The sequence below is a fragment of the Ursus americanus genome, chromosome 7, assembly GCF_024610735.1.
Source record: "Ursus americanus isolate L20-20 chromosome 7, mUrsAme1.1.p, whole genome shotgun sequence".
Classification (NCBI taxonomy): Eukaryota; Metazoa; Chordata; class Mammalia; order Carnivora; family Ursidae; genus Ursus; species Ursus americanus.
Genome location: NC_142133.1, coordinates 50,312,729 through 50,326,666, shown reverse-complemented (window position 1 = coordinate 50,326,666; position 13,938 = coordinate 50,312,729). Strand labels below are relative to the sequence as shown.

The window sequence follows — 13,938 nt, the reverse complement described above, 5'->3', positions numbered from 1 at the left end:
CTTTTTATTGGGCGTTGATAAGCCAGGTGTGGGGGATGAGGGGGGCACATGCGGGTTTAAGACCATAGACCCTAATTTAGTAGGTCTACCGGCTCCCTATGGCATCTTCCACATTTAGTATTTATTAAATTGGTAATGAAGTCTGTGCTGTGCTCTTGCTGGGAGCTTGGGCAGGGGATCTCTCTGCAAAGGGCATCCACTCTAGGAATGACCTGCCCAGTTCATGCTTCCTTGCAATGAGCTATGTCCTACTAACCAGCTAACCAGGTCTAATATCAGCCTCACCTTTGTGGTATCCACCAGGATCTGCTGAGCTGTAGTTACTAGCTCCTCCTGGTGTCTTTGACATTCTGGCTGAAGATGGAGCTTCTGAGCTGCCAGCATGATGTTCCTCCCAGACAGGATCAGAGACTCAGCAGTAGGCCCCATTTCCTCCCAGAGCCACTCCTCCTCAGAGTCTCTTGCCAGCCTGGACAGACACATTTTCATTCAGCATTACCAACACATCCATGAATGGAACGATACAAAAAAGAAACATCCCATAAGGAAATTATGATACATTGAATTTACAGAGAACTATGAAGTCCTTAAAATGGCAAGGTAGGGGCGCCTGGGTGGCTCAGTTGTTAAGCGTCTGCCTTCAGCTCAGGGCGTGATCCCAGAGTCCTGGGATCAAGCCCCACATGAGGCTTCTTTGCTGGGAGCCTGCTTCTTCCTCTCCCACTCCCCCTGCTTGTGTTCCCTCTCTCGCTGTCTGTCTCTCTCTCTGTCAAATAAATACATAAATAAAATCTTTAAAAATTAAAAATAAAAATAATAAAATGGCAAGGTAGGTCTGTATTTATGGTGATAAAAGCCTCTCCAAGACATAATGTAAGTAAATAAAACCAAATTATAAAGTAGCATGTATGGCAAGATCTTTTGTTTTCACTTACGTACATATCTACATAGAGAACTATCTAGATGAATAATCATTAAACTGTGGTTATAGCTTGGCATTTAAAAATATGCTTCATTGGGATGCCTGGGTGGCTCAGTCAGTTAAGTTCCTGCCTTCAGCTCAGGTCATGATCCCAGGGTCCTGGGATCGAGTCCCACATTGGGCTCCTTGCTCAGTGGGGAGCCTGCTTCTCCCTCTCCCTCTGCTTGCCACTTCCCCTGCTTATGCTCTCTTTCTCTGACAAATAAACAAATAAAACCTTTAAAAATAAAAATATGCTTCATTCCTTTTTGAATTCCTCTCATTTTCTCTGCAATGAACATGTATAATTACTACAAAAAACAAAAAGCCTGTTTTTGTAAGAAAGAAATACCTAGAATCTCATTTCAATCCATGTTATCAAGAGGAGAGGTTTTGCGTAACAAAAATCCATTTCCATGAACACAGCTGTCCACAGCAACTGTTTTCATGTGATGCAAACATTCCCCTTTCAACAGTAATTCCTAATTACACAAAACAGAACAAGAAAAGTCCCAAGTCCTCCGGCCCCCTTACGATTATTCTTTGCAAATGAAGCTGAGCTCTGTGCCTTCGGAATTGTAGGCTGAGAGGACACAGGAGTGCCAGCTGGAGTAATCACTGAGACTCTCCTCTCAGCTTTTGGTCCCTTACGTAGTGGCAGCCAATTTCAAAGCCCCTCATCCCAGCTTGCTCCAAACATCCCAGCTACCCTTGTCAGAAATATCCCTAGAGTTCCCCCTTGTGCAGAACGACAGAAACCAAACAACCCAGCATGGCGAAATGCTGAAACATGAGGGGTGAGGAATGTGTGGCAGCTGTCTCCTTCCCTTACTTCACTTTTAACTCCTTGCGGAGAATGTGCTCATCAGCCGAGGTTGACATGCAGTCCGCTCAGCCCATAAATAGGACTCGCCACATCCTGTCAGCTGTTCAGTTGCAGAGCTGGGACCTTCCCCCATGCAGCCTGACCTCTTGGGATTTCCATTTCTTCATGTTAAAAGGAGGGAAGAGAAACAAATCTGTCACACACCAGGGCTGTCTATGTGAAATGAGGCTGTGGAGCACTGTGTTAAGGCGATTTAAATGGCTACATCCCAATACCAGCTTGAGTCCAAGGTGCTTCACACAGAGAAGGTCAGTAGGCACCCTGTCATGACCTGCTGGGCTTCCCCACGCTCCTCCCTCTTCCTTGAGACCTGAGGACCATGTTCCTGTCTTCCCCTCACCCCCCACTCCCATCCCTGCTTTCAGAGTCGGCTGACATAGTCTAACGTTATTCATTTGAAGCTGCAGTTGGAATTTCCCTTAGCATTGCATTTTCTCTTCCAAGAATTGTACCATCAAGCATTCCAAGATGCGATACTATTGTCCTGTACAAAGTTCTTTGCTTCTTCATCTTCCCTTACCTTGAGGTCTCTGGTTTCTGTTTGCGGGTTAGTGTTGTTAATCTTTTTTTTTTTTTTTAATTTTCTTGGTTTCTGGAATTGGGGTACATGGTGGTAACAGTCACCACATCCTTGCACATCTGCACTGTTATGTCCTTCCTGTGCTGGCGGGGGGCACTATAATGGCAGGTGGCCATTCTTTGTGGCGTTCCTTTCCTCTCAGCTGCCCATAGAGCCAATTCCAGCACCTTCTGGACTCCACAGGTACAGGTGAGAACTCCAAGTACGGTCTATTTGTTACCAGTCTGATTTTATTTTGCGAGTAACTCGTTTTTCCTCTGTCTGAAAGCACTTAGAATTCAGGAATTTTACCAGCAGAGGCTTTAGGTGTCTCTTTTCTCCACAGTCTCCTCGAGAACTGAGGGAGCAGCTTTTATGTACAGATTTGGGTCTGTACAGATTTGGCTTTCTCCTATTATTGGTTTCAGTTTTCCTTCTCCTCGGTCTTCATTTTTCTCCTTCTAGAAGCCCCATTATTTGCAAACTGGGTCTCCTGGACCTGTCCTCCAATTCTACTGTTTCTTCATGCCTGGTTTCTATCTTTCTGCTTTTACTCTCTGGTTTGAATGATATTATTGACGATCTTTCAGATCATGATCGGAGTCATAACTGTAAACATTCTCAAATTTCTGCTTCAAACTGCAAGTGTATCAGACTAAACTGGTCACTAAGAACAGTTTAAAAGATGGATAAAATAGTTTATTAAACCCAGAGAACAGCCACGACAGCCGGGACTTATCCCTGAGGAACACAGGACAAAAGGTGGAAAAGCCATGTACAAAATGGCAGCTATAACACGATTTCTGAGAAAACAAAAATTAGAGTTTGGGTCTTGTCGATGTGAGGGGAACCTGATGAACACCCCAGGATTTCAGCAGAGAGCCCAAAAGACTACACCCGGGAGCAAGAACAAGCCGGAAATAAGTATCTTCTTACAAAGAGTGAAATTAGTCTTGAATCATCTCAAGGCTTTGATTGGATACGCATGACCTTTCCCTACATTAATTGCGCACCAGAACAAATTAAACTTTCTCTAGAAGACAATACTACATAGAAACACTAAAATTTTTCATTCATAACGTACTGTAGTTAATTTTTAAAAATTATCCCCCACATAAAAAAATTAAAGGTGGCTCAAATTATTTGGGTAAAGATAGACTTTATAATAAATAGTGCTGGGACAACTGAATAGCCATATGGAAAAATATAGTTAGATTGCTATTTCAAGATACATACAAGATTGAACTCTGAATGGATTACGGAATCTAATGTGAAGTCAAACCATATAAGTATTAGAAGGAAACACCAATGAATGCCTCTTAATTTTGGTATAGGGAAACCTTTGTAACTATGATTCAAATTTCAAAGGCAATAAAAAAAATAGGTCGATAAATGTAACTACATAAAAAAATTTTTAATTTGCATGGGAAAATAAATTTTTTTAAGTCAAATGGCATGGCAAACTGGGAGAAGATATTTTCAATATATATGACAAAAAGCTAATAACTTTAGGATATATAATATACTAAATGTTTATAAACCTGATAATATAACTTTGCATTGTACACTTTGCTGTTACCTACTTAACAATGTATGTGAATATTGGGTTAATGATAGAGCCCAAAATATATTACAAAGGTTAAAAACCTATTATATAGGGACGCCTGGGTGGCTCAGTCAGTTCAGCGTCTGCCTTTGGCTCAGGTCATGATCCCAGGGTCCTGGAATCGAGTCCCAGATCTGGCTCCTTGCTCAGCGGGGAGCCTGCTTCTCCCTCTGCCTGTTGTTCCCCCTGCTTGTGTTCTCTCTCTCTCTTTCTCTGGCAAATGAATGAAATCTTTTTTAAAAACCTATTATATTTTTCAATATATTTACTATATAATATGTAATATATTTTAACCCAGCAATGTCACTATCAGGAAACTACCACCTCCAACAATATGAAAGTAAACATGCACAAAGTTATTCATTGCCAGATTGTTTGTAATTTCAAATATTGAGAACCACCTAAACCCCCACTCATAGGAAAGTGGTTAAATAAATGATGACATACTCACACACAGTGGAGTGTTACGCAATTATATAAAAAAGCAAAGGAAATTTCTATGAAGTGGTATGTGTGATCTCCACGATATACTGTTAGTAAAGTAATCAGAGGACAAACAATGTCTACGGTGTGCTACCCCTTGTGCCCAGTGTGGAGCCCCACATGGGGCTTGAACTCACAACCCTGAGATCAAGACCTGAGCTGTGATCAAAAGTTAGATGCTTAACTGACTGAGAAAATACCTGTGTTAAAATCAACTGGCATGTGGGGGAGAACCCCAAAATGAAATATGAAAAGGAACAAATGAATCTAACTGTTAATAAAGTTGTCAGAATTCTAAGATGGCCCCAAAATTCTCATCTGGTGGTGCACACACCTGTATAATGGCCTCCCCTTGCATGTGGGTGGGACCTACAAATAGGATGGGATGTTATTCTGTGATCAAGTTATGATATATGGAAAAGGAGATTTTTTTTCAGATGTAATTAGGGTCTCTAATCAGTTGGCTTGAGTTAATCAAAAGAGGGATATCTTGGGTGGGCCTGACCAAACCAGGTGAGCCTTCAAAAGAGGGTGTGCGGGTCCGTCTTGAAGAGACAGATTTGAAGCCGCAAGGACACTCTCTGGTTGGCCTTGAAGAAACAAACTGCCACATTGTGGAGAGGACCACATGTCAGGGTCTCAGTTCTGCAGCCCTAAGGAACAATTCTACCAACAACCAGTGAGCTTGGAAAAGGGACTCAAGCCCCAGATATTGCAGCCCCAGCTGTCATCTGCACCACACGGCTCACCCGGTCTGCTGAGACCCAAAGCAATGGAGCAGCTCCCGACCCACAGACACTGTGAGATAATAAATCTGTGCTGTTTCAGACCGTGGCAATTTGTAATGCAACAGTACAAAACTAGTATGACTACAAGTGGGTAACCAACAACTCTGAAAGGGATGGGGAAGAAAAGAGCTAACCTAAGTAACTTTGGAGAACAGTATTTTTCCTGGATAGGGTCAGAACTACACGCAAATACTGCTCTCTAGTTAGTCAATTTGTTTCGCCTATGGTTACAGGTTAAGTTTGCAACTCTTTTATGTGTACTCCAGGGTTGAACAGGTAAGTGGACATACTGTGGATAGTGGAGCCAGGATTCTCACGGTTGGAGAAGGAAGCTACAAATAAGGAAAGGGGAAGGTAAGGAAGGACCTTGTGTTAGTTTGGAACTGGAGATACCAGTATGAGATCGATAGATGATAGATGATAGATAGATAGACAGATAGACAGACTTACACAGGATAAGGGAGGGATGGGGAAAGGAAATAGGATGGGAAGAGGGAATGCGAAGGAGAGGGAGAAAGGGAAACTACCCGTCATCAGTATGTATCACGATGTTCACAGTAGTTATCTTTGGGCAGTAGGCTTGTGGGCAGTTATTTTCTTCCTCATCACACTCATATTTTCTAAATTTTGTCATAAGATACATTTTTAAGCAAAAGGAAACATATACTTGCATTGACCTCTTCTTGTGGGGTCTTCTCTGAAGCCCTGTCTCGCTGCCAACACTAGTCCGCTGATGCGGCAAGTTCCTTCAGGCTTCCTGAGAGCTTACCCAGCAGAGAGAGACAGGGGAACTTGCCAGCCAAACACTTACACGTTTTGTGCTGATTGCCTCCATTTGGCCTATCTTGAGACGTGCTCAAGGAGCTGCCCTGAAAGCCAATGGAGCCAAACCCAAGTCAGAATATGAATTACTTGCAGTATTGTCCTGATTGGCGAGCTGGACCATTTCCCATGGTCATGAGCATCGTTAATTCTCTTTATAAATAGTTTATATGCCCGGAACAGACAATACAACAAAGGCATTCACACTGTAACAGATAAAAAAGACGTTTACCTACTCTCAAAATTTTGTGTGCTTTTTCTGTGGGTACAAATGCATTGCGTTAAAAAGCTTAGAATGTACAAAAGAGTATTAAATTACTATAAAACACTTAAGTACGTTGTTACAAATATTCTGGCAAGTTTCTTTCTGTCAATTTTTTTCTTTTTACATAATTGGAATCACATCACATACAGTCCCTGGCTCCATATTTTTTTTATGTGTGCGTTAAAATATATGCAACAAATGTATATATTTGAAATATACATAACAAATGTATACAAATATATAACAAATATAACAAAATTTACCAGCTTACCCATTTTTAAGTGTACCATTATAGTAGCATTAAGTACATTCACACTGTTGTGCAAACATCCCCACCATCCATCTCCAGAACTTTTTCATCTCCCCAAACTGAAACTCTGTACCCATTCAGCACTGACTCCCCATCTCTCCTTATTCCTGCTTATTCCCTGGGCAACCGTCATTCTTTCTGTCTCTGTGAATGTGACTACTCTAAGTAGCTCATCTTAGTGGAATCACACAGTATTTGACTTTTTGTGACTAACTTATGTCGCTTAACGTAATGTCCTCAAGATTCATCAATATTCTGCTGGATAGGTACACCACGTTTTTGTTTATGCGTTCATCCATGGATGGACCCATGGGTTACTTCTACATTTTGGCTACTGAAAATATTGCCAGTATGAACACAAGTGTACAAATATCTGGTAGAGTCTAGGCTTTCAATTCTTTTGGGTATATACCCAGGAGAGGAATTGCGAGATCACATGGTAATTCCATTTTTCATTTTTTGAGGGCTCATGTACAGTTTTGGATCCTCTTTGTTTCTAATTCACTTAACTTTTGAGCATGGGTGTTTTTTAAGAATATTTTTGTAATTTTTCATTTTCGTATAATTGCAAACTTGCCAAAAAGTTGCAAAAATTATACGACGAACTCCAATATATCCTTCAACCAGGGTCACTCACTGTTCTCATTTTGCCACATTTGTTTTATCTTCTCTTTTTCTCTTTGTGTATGTGTGCACGCGTGATGTATGTAGAGAAAGTTCTGGATACCATGCTCCTTTAGCCCAAAATGATTCAATGTGTGTTCCCTAAGAACAAGGACATTAACTTTCAAACCTCCAGGACAATCATCAAAATCAGGGAATTAAACCTTGATACCATGTTCTTATCTAATCCAAAGTCAATATTCAAATTTTGCTAGTTGTCCCCCGTCTGAGAACACGCCTTAAATTTAACTGTCAGGTCCTGTGGTGGGCAATTCTAAACGCACCCCCCCGCCCCCAAATTCCCTATCCCCTGGCTAGTCAATCAAATGTTAATCTGGTACTACTGTGAAGGGGCTTTGCGGAAGGAACTAAGGTTAATAATCCGCTGATCTCAAAACTGGGAGAGTATCCTGAGCTACCCAGGTGGGTCCAGGGCACCCACATGAGCCTTTAAAAATAGAAGAAGGCAGATGGAGAAGTCAGAGAAGTGTGAAGTATGAGAGCAACTTGACCTGCCATGGCTGGAGGGACCACATGGAAGGCAGGCAGCCCTGAAGGGCAGACACCAGCTTCTGGCTGAGAGCCAGCAAGGAAATGGATTCCTCAGTCCCATCAGCATAAGGAACTGGATTTGGCCAATGCCCTGAATAGTCTGGAAGTGGATTCTTCCCAGAGCCTCTGCATAAGACCCCGGTCCACAGACACCTCAATTTGGGCTTGTGAGACCCAAAACAGAGGAACCAGCCAAGCCCACCAACTTCCAACCTGCAAGGCTGTGAGACAATACATTTGTGTTGTTTTAGGTCCCTAAGCTGGTGATACCTCTGAGAGCCCCCGCAGGAAACGAATCCAGGTCCCCTCAGTCTCTTTTACTCTGGAACAGTTCCTGAGACTTTCTGTCTTGACTCTTGACATTTTATGAAGAGTACAAGCCAGTTATTCGTAGAAAGTCCCTCAGCTTGGGTTTGTCTGTTTTATTAATAGATTCTCATTATACATTTTGGGAAGTAATTCCACCGCAATGATGCTGTGAGCTCAGTGCATCACATCAGCGGGGACATCGTGTTTTTCTCCCAATAATAATGATGTTAACTCTGATTACTCGGCCAGGGTGACATCTGCCAGGCTTCTCTTCCTTAAAACTACTACTTTCCCCTTTGTAGTTAACAAAAACTCTGCCAGAAAATGCCTGGAGGCAACAGAAATATCTTGCTCCTGGTAAAACTTTGCCCACCAATTTTAGCATCCACTCATGAGCCTTGCCTGGAACGGTTGTTATGACAGTTGCATGCTCAGTCTGTATCAATTCTAGCTCTATACCAGCTTAAAATTTTGGTTTGGTAGCCTGCTTCTCCACGTAAAACAATGCTACAAACTTCCCCTAATTAACAAATGTTTATCAACATTTTCAGCATCTATTTTGTATTTTACATTTCACCATAAAGTTATATCATGCTTTACTGGACTAGTACATTTAGCTTGTTTCTACTTGGTCACAATTTTTAATTACGTGGGGCCGGAAAAATAGTATCTTACCATTGTAATTTGGATTTTGTTTGCTAAATTGTTTGGTAAAACAATTACTGGGTCTAGGGGCGCATGGGTGGCTCCGTTGGTTAAATGTCTGACTCTTGGTTTCAGCTCAGGTCATGATCTCAGGGTTACGGGATTGAGCCCCGTGTTGGGTTCTGTGCTGAACATGGAGCCTACTTAAGATTCTCTCTCTCTCTCTCTCATAAATAAATAAATAAATAAATAAATAAATAAATAAATAAATAAATAGAATTACTGAGTCTAAGATTTAATATATTTTTCATTTTTTAAAATTCATTTAAATTTCTTCTTCAGGGAAATATCTGTACTTTTCCCACTTTCCTATTTACATATTTGTTTTTTCCTTGTTGATGTAGTTATATGTTTTTCTTTTCTGTTTGCTCCACTGCTCCTGAAGGCAGGAACTGTGAACATCTTACTCACTGCTCCACTTCAGCACTTAGAATAGTACCTGACAGCTCACTACGTGGTCAATAAATACTTGCTGGCTGAAAGAGAGGAATATTGGGGCACCTGAGTGGCTTAGTCGGTTAAGCGTCCAATTCTTGGCTTCTGCTCAGGTCATGATCTCGGGGTTGTGAGATCCAGCCCTGGGCCGAGGAGTCTGCTTGGGATTCTCTCCCTTTCTTACTCACCTTCTCTCCCTCTCAAATAAATAAATAAAATCTTTTTTTAAAAAAGAGGAATACTTATGAGACCTTTTCTTATTTTAAAGATCTGAAGCAATCATTTATTAGCTATCATATGCTAGGCACTGTGCTCAGTGACTTATGCAGATTATTCTCGTACACTGATGACAGTCCTATGAGGGAGGTTTGGTTATTACCTCTACCTTCACAGATGAGGCACCCAGGGATTTCAGAAGTTAGCCATGGCCAGACAACCAGCAAGTGGCTGGGGCTGCCTTTCAAACACAGGCAGTCTAGCTGCTGCACTTCTGTTAAGTTTGGGGCAGTGAAAATGTAAAACTTTGTTGTAGTATTCAACTCTGTTTCATTCACAGAGTTCAGTTTTGTTGTTCCAACTGGGCCTTTTTATACAGTCCCTGGAACTAAATTTAATGTGGAAATAATTTGCATGCAGGCTTGCTAATAATCAGGACCAGTGCAGATAAGGAATGACAGATAATGAAAATCATGTTTAGACAACTCTGAAAATTCTTATCTCTGCCATGCAAAATAATCTGTGAAAGAAGAAGGAATCTAGAAACCTTCTGATGGGACATATAATTGCTTCTTAGTGGGAAACCAAACTAATCCTGAAATGTGTGTATATTGAAAGTACTCCCCAGAGTGCCTGGGTGGCTCAGTCAGTTAAGTGTCTGACTCTCGGTTTTGGCTCAGGTCATGATCTCAGGGTCATAAGATCGAACCCCGCATTGGGCTCCATGCTGAGATTCTCTCTCTCCCTCTCCATCTGCCCCTCCCCTCTTTCTCTCTCTCTCAAATGAATAAATCTTAAAAAAAAAAAAAAAAGTACATGCTAAATAATAAGTAACAATATATGAAGTAGGTTTGCTTTATGTTATACCAATTTATTTTCCCACCTGACTTCTTTCCAAAGCATTTAAGGAGACTAGAACAAGGCTCCAGTTCACACTCTCCTGCTGCTGCAATCTTGTCTGGGAAAGGAGCCGGAATTCTTTGAAATTATTACCTTTTGGCAACTTGCACAAAGTCTTCGCTAGCTTGAGCCAATTCTTCTGCCATCTTCTCCAAAGAGGCAAAGACTTCATTTTCCATGTCTTTCCTCTCCATCGAGATGATCAGATGGCAAAGCTGAACAGTCATTGGGGAGATGATTCTCTCAATGGCCTTGTTCTGTATCATGGAGCCAATGTCTTCCGAGAGGAAAGATTCCATCTCTTCCAGTCTGTGAACAGAAGCATAACGTGGTCTGAGCCCATGCCGACTGACATGTATAAATATTTCTCTGACTTGATGTTCATCTAATTTTACCTCTACAATGGGAAAGAAATCTACAAAGTATTAAAGAGCTAAATGGGGGTAATTTTCAGGACACTACAAGTATACAATATATTGTGGCTTAGCAGCAACATGCAAAAAAAGTACAAGAAGGACACATGAGACACGTTCAGAGAAGGCAAATAGGATGGAAAACAGACTCACTCATGCAAACCGTGTGCCCTAAAGACCAGTTTAAGTGATGGTTAATCTAATTACGAAGACATGACTGAGGTCTTCATTATTTGTAGAATACATACAGGAGAAGAATGAAATTTTGCCTGACTTTTACTCTATGGAGCTTCTCAGAACAAAGGGTGAAAGCCATGGGGCAAGAGCAAGTTCTCTCTTAGGTTGAATGGGCATCTCAAATCAAAATTCTCAAAGATCCTAGGAGTACTATTACTTGGGGGTTAGTCAACTTCCTTTCCCTGGCAGTATACAAGGCTGAATGACAACTTGAGGATAGTACATAGAAATGTCAAGCATTGTGTGGGCAAATGGACAAAATTCCAATACTGAAATGTTGGATCAATGATTACAAGAGTGTAGCCACGGGGCACCTGGGTGGCACAGCGGTTAAGCGTCTGCCTTCGGCTCAGGGCGTGATCCCGGGGTTCTGGGATCGAGCCCCACATCAGGCTTCTCCGCTATGAGCCTGCTTCTTCCTCTCCCACTCCCCCTGCTTGTGTTCCCTCTCTCGCTGGCTGTCTCTATCCTGTCGAATAAATAAATAAAATCTTTAAAAAAAAAAAAAAAGAGTGTAGCCACACATAGGGAGCCAACAAGGGGGGAAAACATGGACATTTTTGCTTACCTCGATGGAAGATACTTTCCACTCTCCAAGCCCACGAGCAGTCTCCTGAATTCACTCTAAATGTAAGAAACCTAGTTCGGGTTTGTTTGGTTTTTTTTATTTTAGCAACAGGAATCTATTTACATCCACACTACAGTTCAAGACTGTGGCATCGCCCAGCAACTGTTAGCTGACTCTGCTACTGACGTCACAGACAGGACTGCTAACAAGCAAACACCATAATTTATGCATGGAGTGCTGGAAGGTCTGTTGTTTCTGCAGTATTATTCACAAGAATAAGAACGAGATTCAAGTATGAGAAAAAAGCTAACTTGTTTTAGTCAATCCAGTCATAAAAATAAAACTCGACTACAAGTCTTCGGACAGTTTTGTTGTGGGGACGAAAAGGAAATTTGGCACTAAGGCTAATAAAAGGCAGATAATGAATCACTGGGCAGTTTAATTAACTTGGCTTCTTTCTAGTTCCCTCCTGTGGATTTTCACAAGAATTTGTTGAGGGAATATTCTGGCTATTTCTTGGAACAATAAAAGGAATTGGGCCTTAACCTAAAGGAAAAATAGATTTTAATTTGTATTAATTTGTATTGTGTCCCAGATGTTTTCCACACATCAGCTCACTGATGCCATAGAACGATTTAATTGGGTAAGTGTTATTACGTTCACTTTATGAGTGAAGAAATTGAAGACTGGGGCATATGAATGGTACCAAATCTCTGAGAACGATTTCCTATTCAAATTACTGGACTTTCAGTAAGTTCCTAAAGATCAGAGTGTTTGAGTTGTGTCTGGTCAGGAAAACAGAAACCACTCTAGGTATTTAAAACGGAGGGAATGTGGTTCAAGGAATTAATTACAACATCGTTGGGAGGGATAGTGATTGAGGCAGGACTTCTGGTAATGGCTGAGTGAGGAGACTGTCAAATCCTTTTCCCCAGAAGCAGCTATAAAGATGGGACAAAATTGCCCTAAAACACCCATTTCAGCACTTTGGAAACTGACCAAAGGCATACAACAATCAGAGTAGCGTTCGTGCTTGAGCACTCGCTGGGCTTCATGGCGCTCTATGACATTCTAGTCTGGAGCTGATTCCATCTACGCCATCAACATGGGGTTCTGCCAGGGAGGGAGGTCCAGAAGAACCAGTAGCTTCTCTATTGCCATTGAAAGTGGCTCACAAAGTTTGGAGCAGTGGATGAGAACACCCAGGATCACTGTCAGTGAAAGTGATTTCCCGGAGGCAGGAGAGTCTATGTCTATTACAAGACATACTATCCCGCAGCCTACAGGGCAGTGGCACTGGATGGTAATTCAAATCAACAGAGAGCAATGAAGAATTCCTGTAAAGTTACTTACATAAGTAATTATCAAAACCATACACACATTTTTCTCTTTTCTCCTAACAGATTTAAAAATATAAGATTATGTAAAATAACAATTATAACACTGTATTGTTGAATTTGCAAGAATAAAAGCATGAAGGAGGGGAGAAGAGAACTACATTAAAGCAAATTTTCATTATTTTACCAGAATCAAAATAGTATTAAGTTGCGACAAATTTTTTTTTTTAAGATTTTATTTATTTATTCGACAGAGATAGAGATAGCCAGCGAGAGAAGGAACACAAGCAGGGGGAGTTGGAGAGGAAGAAGCAGGCTCATAGCGGAGGAGCCTGATGTGGGGCTCGATCCCATAACGCCAGGATCACGCCCTGAGCCGAAGGCAGACGCTTAACCGCTGTGCCACCCAGGCGCCCCCTTTTTTTTTTAAAGTTAAGATGCACATTATAATCCCAAAAGCAAAGGCCAAGAAAATAACTTTAAAAAAAAATACTAAAAGGGGCACCTGGCTGGCTCACTTGGGGGAGCATGTAACTTTTGATCTTGGGGTTGTAGGTTCAAGCCCCACATTGGGTGTAGAGATTAAGATTATATTTATTTATTTGAAAGAGAAAGAGCAAGAGCACGGGCCCATGAGCTGGGGGGAAGGGGTGGGTGGGGGCAGGGCTGATTGCAGAGCCTGACTCGGGGCTCAATCTCACTACCCTGAGATCATGACCTGAGCCAAAACCAAGAGTCGGACACTTAACCAACTGAGCCACCCAGGCACCCCCCCAAAATAAAATATTTTTAAAAAATACTAAAGGTAACCAACTATTAACTAAAATTGCAAACTAGGGGCACCTGACTGGCTCAGTCAGTAGAGCATGTGACTTGATTTCTAGGCAATGAGTTCAAGCCCCATGTTGAGTCTGGAGCTTACT

The 13,938-nt window shown here is 41.6% G+C and overlaps 1 protein-coding gene across 1 annotated transcript in view; it reads right to left on the bottom strand.

Moving 5' to 3' along the window:
* LOC123799687 (uncharacterized) overlaps positions 1 to 12,980 on the bottom strand; it is a 34,744-nt gene extending 21,764 nt beyond the window's left edge. The window contains 2 exon segments of the mRNA XM_045808850.2: positions 286 to 469; positions 10,554 to 12,980. Of these exon segments, the coding sequence (XP_045664806.2) occupies positions 286 to 469; positions 10,554 to 10,759 (390 nt within the window). The 5' untranslated portion in view covers positions 10,760 to 12,980.
* Between the last annotated feature and the right edge of the window lie 958 nt (positions 12,981 to 13,938).